Source organism: Phyllostomus hastatus, unplaced genomic scaffold (assembly GCF_019186645.2).
Source record: "Phyllostomus hastatus isolate PE091 unplaced genomic scaffold, TTU_PhHast_1.1 phas_contig_38, whole genome shotgun sequence".
In the NCBI taxonomy this organism is placed as follows: domain Eukaryota; kingdom Metazoa; phylum Chordata; class Mammalia; order Chiroptera; family Phyllostomidae; genus Phyllostomus; species Phyllostomus hastatus.
Genome location: NW_025333869.1, coordinates 27,381,053 through 27,400,000, shown reverse-complemented (window position 1 = coordinate 27,400,000; position 18,948 = coordinate 27,381,053). Strand labels below are relative to the sequence as shown.

At 41.2% G+C, this 18,948-nt stretch overlaps 1 protein-coding gene across 1 annotated transcript; it reads left to right on the top strand.

The window, feature by feature from the left end:
• The first annotated feature begins 129 nt into the window (after positions 1–129).
• On the top strand, positions 130–13,471 carry SRGN (serglycin). Its single transcript, XM_045842061.1, has 3 exons — positions 130–283; positions 9,661–9,808; positions 12,556–13,471. Exons 1-3 carry the CDS (start codon positions 208–210, stop codon positions 12,773–12,775), a joined length of 444 nt encoding a protein of 147 aa, XP_045698017.1. The 5' UTR covers positions 130–207; the 3' UTR covers positions 12,776–13,471.
• The last annotated feature ends 5,477 nt before the right edge of the window (positions 13,472–18,948 follow it).

Genomic DNA, 18,948 nt, shown 5'->3' with positions numbered 1-18,948 from the left:
ATTTTGCTGCTTTCCTTTTTTTTAATCTTTCTGGTATTTTTTTTTGTTGTTGTGGGTCTCTTTCTATTTGTTCAGGAAATTGTGACGTGTGTTCTGGGCAGGGTCTGAGGTTTTAGAACCCTTCTAAAAGGCGCAGAGAACACCCTGCTACATTTCCTAATCGTGGGGCTGGCGTCCAGGCGGTAGAGCTGAAGCGAGCTGGTCACGATGGGTGTGCTTCTCCCGTGCAGTCGGCTGGCCCTGGCTCTCACCCTCATCCTGGTTTTGGACTCTTCCGTTCAAGGTAAGCCCCTGGACTCGGGTTCTCCTATAATCTTCTTCGTAAGCCCGGGGACCACACAAGTGGTTCCACTCACGTGAAGGTACAGAACATGCTCCACTTGGGAAAGTAGGCAAAGGAGGAGGATTGTGGTGACTGAACTTCTTCCTGTGAGTTCGGTTAAGTCTGATCCCAGGAAATATTAAACTCTTAGGCAGACACAGCCTTGCAAAGTCTTACAATGACTGAATTGCACTACTTGATTTCTGGATGCAAATGTATGGTTTACAAATTTTTAAAAGCTCGGAGAGGAATAACGACCTGTCGCTTGGAGGAGACGGCACCTACAAGGTTTTAGAGCATCTGCCTACCCCCAAGGGTCTGTCTGCATCTGTCCCAAGTTCTACAGTGGTGTCATGATTATTGTAACACTGGGAAGTGCCGGTTTTAATCAGAGAATTTTCTTTTTAGTTTTTAAATGTAAAAATGTGTTTATTCACAATTCTTGAGAAGTCATCATTCCTTCAAAAATTCTTTATGAGCAAAATGCCAAAAAATTACAATAGTATCCTATGCCAAACCAAAAATATACATGTGAAGTACACAAACTTTAGAAAGCATAGCACAGCATTGTGAATGTAGATTGTCTTTAAAATATTTCCCACAACATAGCTACAACTTAAATTATGTTAAGGCATTAATAATAACATTATCTAAAATGTTTACATATTTAAAGTGTCATATTTGTACTTCTTTGAGATAAAAAGATGAAATTATAGATGTCATTACCTAGCACTTCAAATATTGACAGGACCACATGATTATTTTTTTAAGTACAACAAGAACTTTAAGTTACTGTTTTTCTCTGGACCTTCCTATGTTACTGAGAACATGCACTATCATTGTTACCAGAAAAGGAAATTTTAAAAAAAAAACCTAAGGAAAAAAATCTAAAGAGTTTGCTTACTGAAATCATACCAATCCTCAGCAAAATCAAGACAAGAAATTAGGGAGTATCTTTTAATTGATACCTAAACTTCAGAGAAAAGAAGCATTCACTGCATATCACAAAAGTAGTTATATGTATTCATATACTTGTGCTCATTAATGTGTCTTGTATTAAGAGGCAAAGGAAAGCTTAATAAAAATCAAAAGATCCTCTCACACCAGAAAGGATTTTATTTACTTTGAAATACCCATGTTACCCTTTAGGTTTTCTTTTCTGGTTAAATCATGCATAGGGAACATATTCCATGTAAAATCCTTCTGAGACCAGTCATTGGAAATATAAAGTTAAAAAAATTTCACCTAGAAATTTAATGTATCAATTAACTTAAAATCAATATTCACCTATAGTACATGTAAAAAGAAGTGAAAAACTGAAGTCTATTTATTTTCTTCAATGTTATAATCAGAGTAAATTTATGTGTATTTTTCTTCTTTTGTAACTTGGTTCTTACTGAAAATTCAATTATAGTTTGGCATAGTTTATGAAAATCCTCTCAGATTTTAAAGACAGACCAAAGAATTTTAGTATTTGTGCAGTTGTTGCTCAGAGAGACATCACATTTGGAAATTTCTTGTTAGGTTTCTTTGTCATTTAAGGCTGTCTAGTCAGAAACAAAACTTTGAATAACTAAGAAAACAAAAATGATCAGTTTCTAAGGAATATACAACGTCTGCTCTTTCAGTAAATAAGAGACCCTGTGTAAATAAGCCAGGAGGTCACGGCCTGACAAATAGATGGGAGAATTTACATTAGAAAAACATGAAGTTTCCCTAAATCGTAAAGGAAATACTGAGTCACGGTGACACATATGTCCCAGATTTGTTCCTTTGAAGTAACTCCTTCTTTGGCTTTTACTTCTTGCGGAAGTGAAATCGTATAGATGATCTCAGATACATGAATTATGTATTGGCACTTTATAAAGTCATTTTTTCTTGTCGTGCAATCATTGAAGAACACACAGCAAGTAATGTTGCGGAAACTTTTCCGCTAATCTGTTTCTTTTTTAAAGTATGAAACGTTGTTAACTGTAGGGAACAGGCTTCACTCGGATCTTTTAGGGAAGGTCCTCAGCTTGGTGAAGTGGTCCCATGTTCTCACAAGGTCTGGAGCAGAGAGGCGTGTGTTTGCCACGCAGCCTGGAGTGGCCAGTGGTGCTGGGCCCACCCTGGCCAGAACCATGTGAGTCTTTCCATCGTCCAGGGTTCCCAGAAATGTCATGTTCCCCACTGAGATTCAACAAGTAAAACTAGAATTAAAACAGAACTATTCCTATGTAGTGGGTGTTCACCAAAACAAAGTGAAAAGAGAAAGAAACCCTTATGAAATTGTATAACAGACTAGCATTTATGTTCTCACCTGGTAGGTTTAGCTATGGGTTAGAAAAGAAACCAAAAAAGAGAACACAAGCGGAGTGAAAAACTAGGGTGTTTCCAGAGAAGGGCACTTGGTGTTGGAATTAAGAGTTTGTGTCTACTTCCGAGTAAGAAGGGAACTAGACGCCCACCCACACGGCGTGAGTGAGTGAGCGACGGGCGCTCAGGGCTGCCAGGCAAAGGGCCACAGCACCGTGTCACTGTGCAGTCACGTGGTGCCAGCTATGATTCAACAGCATTCTTTCCCCCGCTTGAAAGATTTTTACTTAACCCATTGGTTTAACTGAACTGATCAAACTGACTAGGCTTTTGGCTTTCTTTTACTGAACAAATTCAAAACATCTTAGGTTACTGTGTTAGTTTGCTAGGGCTGCCATAACAAAGTACCACAGGCTAATGACTTCAGCAAAAGAAATTTATTTCCTCATATTTCTGGAGGCTAGAAGTCCAAGATCAAGGTTAATTTCATTCTGAAACCTCTCTCCTTGGCCGATAGCTGGCTGTCTTATCTCTGTATCTTTACTTGGTCCTTCCTCTGTATATGTCACGTCCCAGTCACCTCTTCTTATAAGGACACCAACCACCTTGGATTAGGGCTCATCCATATGACCTCATTTTACTTTAATCACCTCTCTTAAGGCCCTGTCTCCAAGTACAGTTCCATTCTGAGGTACTGGGAGTTAGGACTTCAACACACAAATTGGGGGACACAACCCAGCCCATACCTGTTACTATGAGTCAAACCCAGGTAGAGACATGGTGTAACACTGTCTGCCGAATCAAAACCATGGAAGACTGGCGATGTGTGGGAGACCCTGGAGAGCACAGGGGGTGGATCCATTTAAAGTAGAGAGCTCTAGGGGACTGATTCCTGATGAAGCCTGTAAATCCTAAACCCTTTCGTTGCCTCTTTTTTGAAGATACCCATAAAGGGAGAAACTATAAAATCCATGAGCAGGTGTGGTGCAGGGGGTCAGGGCCGGAGCACATGTCCACTCCACACTGTCTCCTAGATCATAGTAACGATGGCGGTCCCACCCCGTGTGCCCCCATTTGGTGGCAGTGGGTTTTCACATCCATTCCCTGGTAAATGATCGCCACGTTCTCTGTGAGGAGGACTCAACACCGATGCAGAGGGCAGAAAACTGGATCATACGCTCGTCATCTCATTTGCTCTTTACATAGAACTTTTGCAAATAATTTCTGAGACTTGCCCAAGGCCCATTACAACTAATTAATGGCAGAACTCATCTAATTTCAAGGTCAGTTAACTTTCTACTACAATTTGGCCATCTTCATGGTGAATTGGAGGTTTTCTGTATTTGCAAAAAACCTTGCTTTGACTAGAAATTGAAAGTAAACATGACACTTTATATAGCTTGTAAAACCACTCAGGGTGGGGACCCCTCTCCGTGTTGTAGAGCTGACTGGTCAGTGGGAAGCAGCTTCAGCTTAGACAGTGAGGTCTGTTCAAATGCTGCCAAATGGTGAATCAGAAGGGTCTTTCCCCCCCTCCTCCCACGGCAGTTTCTGCTTAGGCTGCTCTAACACACCTGCGGCAAGTCCCCATTACAACAGGAAATTAGTAAATCTTGATGATGTTGGGGGGAAATTGGTACTGCAATATAAAAAGGTACAGAAAGCTTAGTGGGGTTGAGTTATTTGCTCTGGTAATGTTTATTTATAGAAAGTATTTTGGTAAAGCGGGAGTAGTGACAGAGAGAGAAGAGGGGCAGTGGGCAATGAGGGAAAAGGATTCTAAGTAAAAACCATTCTTCGCCCCAGAGTCCACAACAAAATCAACCAGCAGATCCAGTAAGTGAGGTCTTTTAGGAAGATAATCGATCTTTCTGTTCACAAGCATACTCCCTTTTATTTTTTACAATACAGTAACCATAAAATATTTCTCTTAAGCAAGATAGCATCAAGAAACTCCCACAGCATCGGAGGCTGGAACTGTTGAGTTTTCACATCCTGCCGACACCCTTGGAGAGTTAGGTCCGGGGTAGTGTGTCTGTGCCTGTGTTCTTTATTTTAAAGTAGATTTCCAAGCATCAGTCCCAAATCAAATAAACTTTTGGAGTGGGGGGTCACTTCTACCTTTAATTTCTTTGTAAATCTTTAAACAGGTTTATTGAGATAGAGCTCACATTCCAAACAATTCACCCATTTAAAGGGAAAGCCTCCCATTCAGTGGTTTTTAGTGGATTCACAGACGCACACAACCATCCCCATAGTTGGCTTCAGGATGTTTCATCAGGCCCCCCCCCCCAAAAAAAATAAACCCCCTTTATAAATTTTAAAAGCTGAGATTCTGAACTCTGGGGAAAAATTTGTATTTTAGATTTTTAAAAATTAATTTATCAAAGTTTTATTTGTTATAACCAGAGAAAATATGTGGTCAATCACCTAGTTCCTCCTCACAAACTATGAGATTTCCTTTCTGTTGCACTTTCTATCTCTGTGAATAGTTCTTTGGCTCGGTACCTAGTGCATCACCACACACGGAGAGGACTGCCTGGACCTGCTCTGTCCTAAACGGTAGTCACCAGCCGCTCGTGACTACTGAGCTCTTCAAATGCGTATGATGCAGCCGGTCCAAACTGAGATGTGCTTTAAGTGCAAAATATTACACCAGATCTGGTCTTAGTATGAAAAAAAGAATGTCAAAAGCCCACTAATAACTTTTATATTGATTATATTAAACAACAATATTTGAATATGTTGGTTTAAATAAAATGCATTAAAATGAGTTTCACTTGTTTCTTTTCACTTTTTGAAATAGGGCTGCTATAACATTGAAAATTCCACATGTGGTTTCATCTTCTGTTTCTATGGGACAGCATTGGTCTAGACCAGTGATTTTCAGCCTTTTTTAGCTCATGGCACACATAAACTTAATTGTCAAAATTCTGCAGCACACCAAAAAACATTTTTTGTCAATCTACAAAAAATAGGTACAATTTTAATTCATTCACACCAGATGGCTGTTGTGTTGCCTGTTGTCATTTTTTTTTATTAAACAATCTAGGGGAAAAGAGGTCAGTGCCCCTGATTAAATAGTCAGGTACTGCATGTTTTAAAATTCTTGCCATACACCCATGGAGAATAAATAGCTGGTCTAGACAATATAGGGTGTGAATATAGCGCCCTCTGCTGGAGACCATGTTGCTCTGTCACCTACAAGATCAAGCTTGTAAGTAGTAACTAGATTCCAAGTTTAAGCTGCTTTGGGAAAGAATCAAAGGAGAAAGAAAGAGCTAAAATGTATTAAATACCTACCATATGCAAAGGCTTGTGCTAGATGTTTCACCAATGTTTATCTTGCTTAAATAGGAACCCTTTGGGATACTATTTTTCACACTTGAAAGATGAAAAATTGAGAACCAGAGAGAGAGGCCTTAAATGGTAGAACAATAATTTAAATTCTGGTCTCTCTACAAGCTATTCTCCATCAGAGATAGGTCTTTGTTCTCCTAACCAGAGAAACTAGCTCTTAAAGAGTTATGCCCACGGTGCTATCCTAAAGACCTGATATTTGCATCTCATCATTGGGTCTACTATTGTCCCCATTTTATGGATGAGACAATTGAAGTATAGGGAGGTTAAGTAAGTTAGTCAAGGACACACAGCTGGTAAGGGGCAGACATTGTGATGCCATCTTGCTACCTTACCCCCCACCTCCAGGCGGAGACAGAGCTGACCCCTCATCAGTGACAAGCTGTCCTGGACCTGACATTGTTTTGGGACCCGTGGGGAAGACTGTGATAGGATGGTGATTCTGAAGGAAGGAAGGAAGGAAGGAAGGAAGGAAGGAAGGGAGGGAGGGAGGGAGGGAGGAAGGACAGTGAAGAATATTTACCTTTTTCTACATTAGAATCTTGCTTTTTGTTTATATTTTTAAAGAAATATTGTTTACTATAGCAATTTAGAAAATAAATGAGAAAAAATCCTCAGTCTATCGCTAGTTATTTTTGTGTATTTTCTCCCATTTCCTTTCATATCTGTTTATGTAGCTACATGAACTATTACACACACAGAGTGCTATTCTGTTTTTTCCATTCATTTTAAAATATAGATTTTCCTATGATGTTAGATAGTCTTTTTCCATAGCCAACTACTTTTTTACCATTTGGTTAACATTGTCTCATATGAATGCACCATAATTTATTTGAGTATTTTCTTTTGATTACTTAGTTATTTCCTTGTTTTGAACAATAGAACAGTTTCATATATCTTTTATATTTATGTATATATTTTTCTATAGATACATGTATATCTTAATGATATAATAACTTGTTATATTTATGAAATTAGTCAGAAATGCTAGCTAGACAAAAATCGTGGATAGAGATAATAGACAATCAGCAGGAAAGGGAACATAATAGGGAAAGAGGACATTGTGAAAAAGTTAACTGGTTCTGCAGTCTCTTAAGAACAAGTTTGTGGCCATTCCATTGAGATGTGATGTGAACCTGACCTCAGAAGAGGCTCCACTTTTCAACCTGATACTTGCTGTCAGAAGAGAATAGAACACAACTTGTGCACACTCTCCTAGAAGCACAGACACTGAGGGGAAAGAAAAGCAAAACTCCCAAATCCATGAGCTCTGGAGAGTTGGATAATAAGATTAGTGGTAATTTTCCCTTTCGTTTGCTATGTTTTTCAAAGTTTTACTTTGGGGTGTGCTGGATATGTCCATACCCCTGATTGTAGTTGTGGCTCCATGGGAGTGCACAGAGGAGGTCTGTCCAGGAAAAGTCCAGCCACTGTTAATATAATGAGAACAGTTTGTGTGACACTGGTGTAACCTGGCAGCCAAGGAGAGTGGACTGGAATGCACATGCATGAACAATGACAATTCACTGTGCTAGTCAGTGAGGGCAGTAGACCCCATGTTGAGTGAGCATGGGTACTGTGTGGCTGTCACATTCAAAATGAGTGAGTAGAGCAACAAATCTGCATCAAATTTTACGTTAAGCTTGAACATTGCTCTGTGGAAACTCTTCAGATGATTCAGAAGGTCACAGCTACGGGCAACTGGTGACTGGCAGCTTCATCACAACAATGTGCCCGCTCATGCATCACATCTTGTGTAGAGTTTTTTGGTGAAACAATAAATCACCCAGGTGACTCAGCACCTGGGTGACCCAGATTTTGTGCCCTGACTTCTGGCTTTTCCCAAAACTAAAATCACCTTTGAAAGGGAAAAGATTTCAGACTGTCAGTGAGATCCAGGAAAATACAACAGGGCAGCTGATGGCAACTGGGAGAACTGTGTGAGGTCCCAAGGTGCCTACTTCAAAGGGGACTGAGGCGTCATTGTCCTGTGTACAATGTTTCTTGTATCTGGTATCTTCTTCAATAAATGTCTCTATTTTTCATATCACATGGCTGGATTATTCTGAACAGACTTCATATGTCAAAACATTATATTGTATGCTTTAAGTACATTCAGCTAAGTGAATGTCAGTTCCACCTTAATGAAGCTGTTACAAAATAAAAAACGTTTTTTGAATACACAATGCATACATATGGCTCAAAAATCAAAAAGTTCACAAGGAGATGCAGTGAAAAGCCAGTGTTCTCCCAGCCTCCAATTCCCTCCACAAAGGCAATCAGTTTGCAGTGCATCTTTTCTGAGGTGTTCCGTGCGGTAAACATTTATGTGAATGTGTTCTTAAAAACACAAACATACATAAGTGGTGATAGACAATGCGTAGTGTTTGTTACTTTTTTTCTTAATAATATACCTTGGAGATCATTGCATAGCAGTACCCAGAGAGCTGCTTCATTCTTTTTATGACTGTATAGTATTGTAAGCTGTACCTTAATTTATTTAACATTTAATTTTCTAAGCTTTTGCTATCGTAAAAAATGCTTCAGTGATTGTGCACAGCATTGTGTGTTTTTTTCCCTTAAATAGTTATTATTGTTTACATTTCGATCTGTACAGGACAGCAGTGTGCTGGCCTTTAAAACCATCTTTCCTGCTTTTTAAGAATTTTATGTCAACTATAATTAGAAAAAGAATTTTCAACATGCCCCTTCTTGTTAGGTGATTAGTTGCACTTACATGTGTGCTTGGGTGAGGAGGAGATGAACCTTTTGAAGGGTGAAGTATTTCTTACCACTATCCTTGTTAAATTGAGGAATGAAGAATTTAATGAATTAATTAGGGATCTCCTATACAATCTCAAAACACCAGATTTGGAGCCTTTTGCACAGAAGTGAAACTCAAATGAAGCTATGATAGATGAGGGCATCCCAGCCTGTCTGTCCCTCCAAGAGAAGCCTTGTTCTTTTGAAATCTCTGACTAGATAGGAGGGCAAAAGAAAAAAAAAAAAGGCCAAGTTTTTGTCTACTTTTCCTTCTTAAAAACACTATGTTGCCCTAAAGAACGAGGCCTCTGTAATATGCTGGGTACATTCACTATATTCCTTAACCTTCCTAAACGTGACTGGACTCATCTCTAGGAGCACAGACACGTTTGGGGGTCAGACACAGGTTCGAACCCCAGGCCCCCTGCTTAGCACTTGTGCGACCTCAGTTCTCCTCTGTGTAGATGGAGATAATGGTGCAAACGTAATAATGGTTAGTATTATCAGGTGTTTACTGTGTGCCTGGAACTATGCTAAGGTCTTTACCTGCATTTCTCATTTAATTTTTGTGACCAGCTTATGAAAAAGAGACACCGTTCGCCTCTTGGCTTTATGGGGAGGGCTCAGGGAAGTGAGAGTTCCACAGGTCATCAGTGGCAGAGCTGGAGCTGATCGCCAGAGCCTGCTCCAACCTTGAGCTCCGGGCTGCTTTGTAAGGGTGTTGTGAGAAGGACATGCGGTGCACATGAAAGGCCGGTACGCTGGGTGCTCCTGTTATATTGGTGGTCAGGAAACCTCGCCACACCTTGCCTTCTACCAAGTCTAGAGTCTGCTTAATTAAACATTTCTTGGGGGCAGAGGGATTAGAAGCTCTGTAAGAGATGATTATTCACCACGTGCGTTGTTTGTTTGGGCAGGTTTACCTGCGCGGAGAGCCAGGTACCAGTGGGTCCGCTGCACTCCCGACAGTATGTTTGCAAACTGCATTGATGAAAAGGGCCCAGTGTTCGACTCACCTCCGGGTGAATCCAACAGAATCCCCCCTCCGAGGACTGACCCTTTTTCGTAAGTGGACTTGCCCTCTTTCGCTTTCACCAGTCTCTGCTGGGGTCTCCACAGGGAGGTGGGAGGGGTGTCCAGGGTGTGTCTTCAGGCTCTTGCTTTGACATTTGGTTTTCACTGCACAAGGCTGGGTAAAACTGCGCTGTACCAGCTGGTGGATGAGGCGCATAGGAATACACGGTTCGGGTTTTCTTCCGCAAAGTCTCTTTATCGTGGCAGAGACGAAATTGAGGGAAGGATTTGTGATAATTGGTGAAAATATTTTTCATCAATAGGTATTGAAAATGATTGAACACTATTTTATTTGTGTAAATTGAGCACAGTAAATACTAAAATCCATTAAAAGTCCATCAGTCTAATGTACACACAGAATGCAGTGTATCCTGAGGTGTGATGTTATTTAATAACAAGAAGGGATGAAGTATTGGCATCTGCTACTGTACCGTCTGGGTGCATCCTGAAAACATTATGCAAAGTGAAAGAAACCAGACACAAAAAGCCACATATTCTATGATTCCATTTATAAAAAATGCCCAGAATAGAAAAATCCATAGAGGCAGAAAATGGATTAGTGGTTGCCCCGGGCTGGGGGGAAGTGAGGGATAAAGAGCAATTCAAAAATTGCTAATAGGTATTGGGTTCTTGAGGGGGTGATAAAAATGTTCTGGAATTAGGTTGAAGTGATTTTTTTTAAAGGATATTAGAGAAAGGAAGAATAAATGGCTATGACTTACAAAAAGAAAACCAAACCTCTCTTCTTGATTAAATAAAACCTGCTTTACATTTGCAAAAGAAGTTCAGGAGGAACTCATAAGTAACAAAAAAGTGAATTGCATTAGAATCCATTATTTCAATGAATATCAAAATTACATATCACACAGCAGAAGTGAATTATTAAAAGGATTATCATAAAAGTTTTAATCCTTAGATTTAAACCTAGAAAATGCCAAAGCCAGGCATTTCTCCTCAAAGCCAGGTAAATCATCTCACCCAAACCTGGCGAGTCCAGCAGGGCCTTCGAGAGGCTGCTGCTGGCCGTCTTCATCGCTGTGCTCACAGGAGAAGAGACTCCATCATCGCCACCCTCAGAATGAAATTCTGCAGTCCTGCCCCATATTTTTGCTCTAAGACCCCGGTTGGACTTGGACTGTGGCAGCTTCTGAGGCTTCTCCTCCTGTGCTGGCTGCACTGTCCCCACACATCTGCTCCAGGACCCCAGTTCTGTAGTTACCCCTCTGAACCTGGCATGTGCCTCCCATCAGTGTGCGGACACTAGCTTGTATCTCCTACTTTCAGATAAAATCCCTTCCTTGACTGCATCCTCTCGCACTTCCCAGCAGCTCTGCCTGAGGGTAGCCTGTGCTTGCTGTCTCCCCCCCCTCTCCTTGACCCCTCCTGCTTGGACTTTCTACCTTCCACCCAGTGAGCTTGTTAAGATCACAGTGACTCCTGACAGCGCCACTGGTTCCTTCTCTGTTTAGCTTACTTGAGTTCTTAAATGCCTTCAAAAACAAGTGGATCACCTGTCCTTTGAAATGCTTTCTTCTCTGAGCTTGCATGGCCCCACCTTATCTTGGGTTTCCTTCTGTGTCCCTGGCTGTTCTTTTCTCCTCTGCTCAATATTTAATATGTTGGTGTGGCCCTGGCTCTGTCCTGCGCCTCTTCTCTATATGCATGCTTTCTTTGGTGACCTCATCCTGTTCCCTGGCTCTTAATACTGTGTGTGTGTTGTGTGAAAAACCACCAAAGCTGTGTTTCCTGCTCTGACCCCTTTTCCCTGACCCCACAGTCTAAACTAGCCCCCTGGTCACCCTCTATTGCATTACTATACTTCATTTTTCTGCAAAGCATCTAGCACAACCTAATGTTTTTCTGATTTATTCACTTTTAATTGTCTGTCTTCCCCACTAAGTCATAAACTTCTTGCATAGGGATCTCATCTGTTGGTCTTCATTCTATTCCAGGTACTCAGAACAGAGATCAGATATTCAGTAAATATTTATTGAATGCATGCATGACTCAAACTCTAATCTGTTGCATGGCCTGTGGTTTATCATTTTCATGGAGAAAAAGACCCATAGGCTCTGACATTCAACGTTTGTCTCTGAACGTTGTTGCCTTCTTTTGCTACTGAGGGGTGGCACCATTGCTCCAAACTTCTGATCTGAGTGAATTTCTAACCAGCATGCAAAACCCAGCTGAATGAATGCACTTATTTTTTTAGAGGAAATTGAATGTGAATATACTGGCAAATATAATGCTTAACTTGTCCCAATGAATTTCTTACAGAGGGCTTTGTTGAAGCACTGTGAATTATTAGAAGTTTTGTCAAAATTCTAAAATAGGAAGGGATGACATCAATCTAGGTTGACTTGTTCGTTCTTTCTTTAGTGGGAGAAAATGGAAAAGAGAGTCTTTTTTTTTTTTTTTGAATAAAGGATCCCTTAAGTAAATTCCAAATATAGGATTGCTATGCTAGTGATAAGAAAATCAGCATTGTTCATATGAATTTGCAATACATAGATGTGGAATTGATCAATGCAATGGGTTGCATAAAATATGCATAGGTGAACATGAGAAGGTCAGACTTATTTTTTGTTTCAAAGCATTGAGTAACTGGGAAATTTTAAACTTTTAATTTGATTAATTGGATGACTGCATTTATTTTCTTATCTTAAAACATGTATTCAATTATCTTTTTTATATCTCCAATTTCACTGTGGTTTTTTCATTTTTCTGTCTCACTTCAGAATGGCAAGCACTCAGAACTTGAATGATGTCTTCCCTCTTTCTGAGGACTATTCTGGCTCTGGCTCTGGCTCAGGATCTGGAGGCGACTTCATGATGGGAATGGAACATGAATACCAACCAGTAGATAAAAATGATGCTTTTTATTATGACTATAAGCCTGTGTCCTCAGACAACCCGGACTTGGGTCAGAATGGACTAGAAGAGAATTTTATTATGTAAGAAAGAGTGTTCCCGCCTTGACACCAGGCAATGCATTTGGCGTATTTTGTGTACCATAGCAAAATGATTAATTTTTGGACAGAAAGTTTTATAGAAATTTTAAAACATCTGATTTATTTACTTTTATTGTCTGTCTGAAAAAGAAGTTTAAGTTTTATCACCTTTTTTTTCTCATGGATTATTAAAGCCTCTGTTATCTATACTATTTTCCTTATACTTGCGTTTCCTTATATTATATTCAGCCAACATCACTGTGAAAGTAACTAGATTCCAAATGTCTATAAAATTGCTTTAAAGACTAAATTGTACTGTTTTTCTTTTTAAAAAAATCGGTTTGAGAAGCAAATTGACCGGCAGTATTTCATACCTAAGTCTTCAGGAACCTGACTCTAATTTTGAATTATAGATATACCCTATTTTTAATTAAAAAAAAAAACAGATGAAACACACAATGAATTTACAGAGTGGGTATCTGACATTCTTACAGTGGAAAGTGCGCAGCTCTCACATTACCACTGGCTGCGTCTGCAGAGTGACTGGACGTGGTTTGTTCAGAAGCACAATTGCTGTTACCATGACAAACTTAGGCCCAATTCACAGCGCAGTTGTGCTCTCAGTACCTCGCATGCTTTACCTTTCTCCCCGATATCTGTGTATTTTCCAATGTTATCCTATTAAAGCATAAGTATAATCAAAGGGTTAAGCTGTCTGGAATTTTTTGTTCTAAATGCAGGATAATACTTATTTTTGTGCAAACATTTTATTAACAAAATATCTACATTTTGCTATAATGAGATCAAACTTTGTAACTAGAGTCAAATCCTATTAACTAATAGATGAAGAAAACAATCATACTATATAGCAAGAGGGTTATTCTTGCCCAAGCACTTCCTCTTCTTGAGGGCGATTCCCATTTCTGTTTCCTCTAGTTCAGGGGGCCTGTTGCTTTGATTGTCATGGACCCTGATCTGCACCGTCCAGACCTATTCAGAACTGAGGACTCACATTAATCTTTGCTACAGAGAGCCACCCGTCCAAGGCCACACCTTCTTCTTAGGGCAGCCTGTCTCAATGACTGGTTGCTGTAGGCATATGAATGTGAGGCTCCTCCCCTGAATTTGGGAGCAATTTAGACGGGCTGTCATGGATTCAGAGCTCCCTGAGGGGTCTGCTGAGTCTGTTAGCACTGCTTTGCAGCTCAATTTCTTCCTTAGTCTTGCTTCCTTCCATTCCCCTCACAGCTATGCCCCCATAGAAACTTTCCGCACTCTAGTTTTCATCAAGAATTTGCTGCACAGAGAATCCAACCTGTGACAAAATGGGATTTTGGAGCTAAATCACCTGCTGCCTGGCTGTCAATGAGAACCCCACTTTGGCCATAGATGCAGCACAGGCACAGAATAGCATTGCAATTGTTAAAACTTCCACTGAGGATGAACTGGGATGGTGTACCAGTGGAAGGAAGTGTTCCAGGGTGTGACGTATCAGGTATTTGAGAACTCTGGGGATGTAGGAATGATAAAGACAATGGTATTAGATAGCTATTGCTGGAGGCAATTAATGCTTTTAAAAGAGACAATGAGCTCTCATTGGTGTGGCTCAGTGGATTGAGTGCCAACTTTTCAACCAAAGGGTCACTGGTTCAATCCACATAAGGGCACATACCTGGGTTGTGGGCCAGGTCCCCAATGAGGGGCACGTACGTAAGAGGCAGCCACACATTGGTGTTTCTCTCCCTCTCTTTTTCCCTTCTTGCCCCTCTCTCTAAAAACAAATAAATAAAATCTTAAAAAATATAAAATAAAAGAGACAATGAAAGGCTACGGATGATTAATTAAAGGTTAAATGGGAAAACTAGTGGGCCTCCTTGGCAGCATATTAAGAAACTCTTCTTCAGTGGAAGGGCAGAGAAAGCTGAGGACCAGGTCCAGGATGTAATTATAAGAATATCAGAATTCAAAAATGTTTCATTGTCAACCTAGCCAAGTTGATTATACAAGGTCAGGGCCCAGATTGGGGAAAAAAAAAATGGGACCCTGAGAGATAAGAACATTTGGAATGATACATTCAGATTTTAAATTCCCAGATTTCCTCAAACCCTTGTACTCTATAGAGGACCACTCTTTAAGAACTAATGATTTCCTTTAGCTTGAAGGTGATTAAGAGACTTCTGCCCTTCAAGACCACATGCATAATCCCTTAAGGTATGTCCACACCTTCCCTCCTACCCACTAGATCAATAACTAAAGTTAAAAAAGAAAAGAAATAGGAAAGTGTTGAACCTGCTAAAGAGGGAAGGTAGCACACTCTGAAGGTTCTGCAGGACCTGTCATGTACCTCAGAAGCAAGGGTAGTATCTATGCGACTTAAATCTAAGAGTGCTAGATCACGGGAAGAAGATATAAAACATGAAGTTGGACAAGGCAGTGTTTACCAGTATTACTGGACTAAAGGTGTTTGCCAGCATGCATCACAGACCGATACGACACACACAAGAGCTTGCAGCAAAGAAAGTAAGGGTTTATTAGTTGAGGAAGTGGCCCACATCCGGAGTCACAGGTGAGCTAATGCTGCAAGACCTAGCTTCCTGATGGCTTCTAGGGGATGGTTCATACAGGGGAAAATCATTAATTATGGTGACCAATGGAGTCAGTGTTGCGGTCAGGGTCGGCATGTCTACTGGTTAGTCAGCACTGGGGTATGAGGCAGTTGGTCATTGCATCTGGTCCTGATAACAGCCATGGCATCGCTTCATCTGGTTTCACTGCTTTTCTGAGCCTGGAGTTGGAATACAACTGGAACCTAGACATTATCTTTACTTTGATTGAAATGCTGTCTCTGGTCAATAGACCTGAGGCTTTGTTCCTAAGATTATTTGATGCCACCAGGTGCTTGCTGTCCTGAGGGCTTAATGATTAAGAGAGTGGACATGCAAGGGAGAAGGAAGCAGGTGAGTGGGGATGCTGAATGAGGCACTGAATCCAAAGGGAATAAAGGAGAAAAAGTCATATTAGAGAAATAAAGTTTCTGCATGGATACACCAATATGGAAGGACTCTTTTAGCATACAGGTTTTAACACCCTGGCAGAACCCCAGGAGAAGGTGTTGACATGCTGCTAGAGCGGCTCGTAGAAGGTTGGAGAGAGTAACAGCCCCTCTTAAGTAAAGTAGAAAGGCTAGAACTGCCATGGAAGGAAGTGGAAGAGGGGTCAGAGGTTTAAGGAAGTGAGTGTGCTGGGATGCACAGACTGCATAAGCCTTGAAAACCCTCGAGGTGACTTTGTTCTGTAGGAAGTCCAAACAATGAAGAATGTGCTGGTGAGAGAGACAGCATCTCTGAGCTGCCAGTAGTAACCCTCCTCTGAAGGGGAGGGTTGATGGTATAGATGTCACAGAACTGGGTTTTCTAATAGCAATGGGAATGATAAGTCCCCAAAATAATAGAGGCCAGCAGTATTCTCAGCCATCAGAAGCCAGGTGGTACAATGATCATAATAAGCACCAAAGTTAGAATGAAATCCAGGAGAGCCTGATGGGCAAAGAGCTATGGACAGGGCCTCCCTAGAAGTAAAATAGTTGGTAAGAGTTCTGCATCAAATTACAATGTGTGTTGGAGAATGTGGGGCACCTCACCCCAATCAGCCAGTCTCCAACAGTAGCCAGGTATCTTGTAATTTACCTCAGTTCTGAACTGCCTACCTATAGATAGCATCAGATTCCACAGCTTACGGGCTCAGTCCCATAGACTGCTGCTCTCCAATCACAATGGTCATTTTTCCAGTCCCCACGTTATAATTAGGGTGGACATACTTGGCAGTCAGCATAACTTCCATGTTGCTTTCTTGACCTGTGAGAGAAGAGCTACTGTGATGAAGAAGACCAAGCAAAAACTTCTACCACTACTCCCCCCATATCCACCAATAAATAAAAAACATTTCGTCTGGGTGGGAATGTGGGAGATGAGCAGTGCCTTTAAAAACCTAACAAATGCAAGGATGCTGGTCCCCAGTGTATCTCCATTTAATTCACCAGTCCAGGTCTTGAAAAAACCAGGTGAACCCTGGAGGACGACAGTGGACTATCACAAATTCAACCAAGCAGTACTCTAATTGCAGCAGCTGTGCCAGATGTGGAACTTTGGCTGGGGCAGACTCGCACAGTGTCAGGTATGTGGTAGGCAAGCCCTGAGCTGGCAGGTGCTGTCTTTTCCATCCCTGTCAAAAGGAGGATCAGAAACAGTTTATGTTCTCTTGGGTAGGACAACAGTATATATTTATAGTCTACTCCCAGTGCCAGGCTAACTCTTCTACCCTCTGTCATGATGATACAAAGAGACCTGGACGGCTGCACATTTCACAGAATATCACGTAAGTCTATTGTATAACAGGGTCGTGAGTGTGTGACCAGATACCCCACCTCATCTACCACTGATGCCCTGATAGCTCTCCTTCAGCTCACATCTGTGACTATATGGTGGAAGGGTATGTGGGTTCCTTACGACCAAATGACAGAGTAGGAATAAGGTCAAGCTTGGTTCACAGATGCACTGCCCTGGTGTGCAGGTGCAGGTCCAAAGTGGATGGCAGTGCCCATCAGGAGTGGCCTTGGGCATAGCTATGACAGGAAACCCTTCTGAAGTGCAGCGCTTCAGAAGCTGTACCCGGTCACTTACTCTGCATGGAAAGAGAACTAGCCCAACATTAGAAAACGGAGTTTTACGGGTAGTGGTGAATGTTTTGGTCAGTTGGTTAGGAGCCTGAAATAGAAAGATTAGAAGTTTGGGGACTAAGAAGTCTGGGATAAAGACATGTGAATAGACCAATTACAGAAGATAGCAAAGTGTGAAAATCTTTTTTCTTTAAAGATCTTATGCCCTGGCTGGTGTATCTTAGTGGATTGAGCGCGGGCTGCGAACCAAAGTGTCACAGGTTCGATTCCCAGTCAGGGCACATACCTGGGTTGCAGGTCATGACCCCCAGCAACTGCACATTGATGTTTCTCTCTCTCTCTCTTTCTCCCTCCCTTCCTTCTCTAAAAATAAATAAATAAAATCTTTAAAAGATATTTTATTTATTTTTAGAGAGATGGGAAGGGAAAGAGACACAGAGGGAGAGAAACATCAATGTGCAGTTGCCTCTCGAATATCCTCCACTAGGGACCCAGCCTGCAACACAGGCATGTGCCTTGACTGGGAATCAAACCGGTGACCCTTTAGTTCACAGGCCGGCACTCAATCCACTAAGCCACACCAGCCAGGGCCCAGAAAATCTTTATCAAATAATAATATCCATCAAAAAGCATCCATCACTGAAGAGGCTCTAAACAACCAGGTAGACAAAATGACAGGGGCAGATGTCAGCCAGCCTCTGTCATGGACTGCCCTAATGCTAGCCCAGTGAATGAGTGGGGGTGGGGGGAGCCATAATGGCAGGAAAAAGGCTACAAATGGGCTCCCACTAACCAAGACTGATCTAGTTACTGCTGTTGCCAAGTGTCCCACATGCCAGCAACAAAGTTCATTGCTGAACTACTAATGTGACACCATTCTTCAAGACCTTGGTGGTAAGTTGCCTATTAGTCTCCTTCATCCTCGAAGGGGGGAGGGTATGGGGGGGAGGGGGAGGTGGGCAGGGCATACATTTGTTCCAATAGAAACAGACATATGTTCTAAGTATGGATTTGCCTTTCCTACCAACTAGGTGCCCTTAGGTGAGTTACTTAACTTCTCTGTGCCTCAGTTTTCTCCTCTATCTATCATTAGAATGAATGATAATGCCTACCTTATAGGTTTGTTGAGAAGATTAAATAAATTAATGTATGTAAAGTTCTTGGGGGAATCTCACTGAGCAGGTGATCAATAAACATGGGCTGTGATCATTACCTGTACTAGAGTTTAACAATATTTGCCCATAGGGTCGTGGTGAAGATTAAATGAAGCAATGTAAGAGATGTGATTAGCTCAGTGCCTGGTACACAGGACACCTCTATAAATTCTAATGACTAAAATGTGTGTCATAAGATTATTTTAAAGATTCCATGTACCAGGTACTTTGCCAGGTACGTGTGACACAGAGAAAAACAAGGACAAGCGAGACAGCCTTTGTCCTTGAGCTTCGAGTCTAACAAGGACTGAATGGGAGTGAATGTAATGTTAGTCTTGCTTGATGCAAAGG

Coding starts and splice junctions, on each gene's coding strand:
- SRGN (XM_045842061.1), top strand. CDS start 208: ATGGGTGTGCTTCTCCCGTGCAGTCGGCTGGCCCTGGCTCTCACCCTC. Junction 284..9,660: donor TTTGGACTCTTCCGTTCAAG/GTAAGCCCCTGG, acceptor TTGTTTGGGCAG/GTTTACCTGCGCGGAGAGCC. Junction 9,809..12,555: donor CCGAGGACTGACCCTTTTTC/GTAAGTGGACTT, acceptor GTCTCACTTCAG/AATGGCAAGCACTCAGAACT.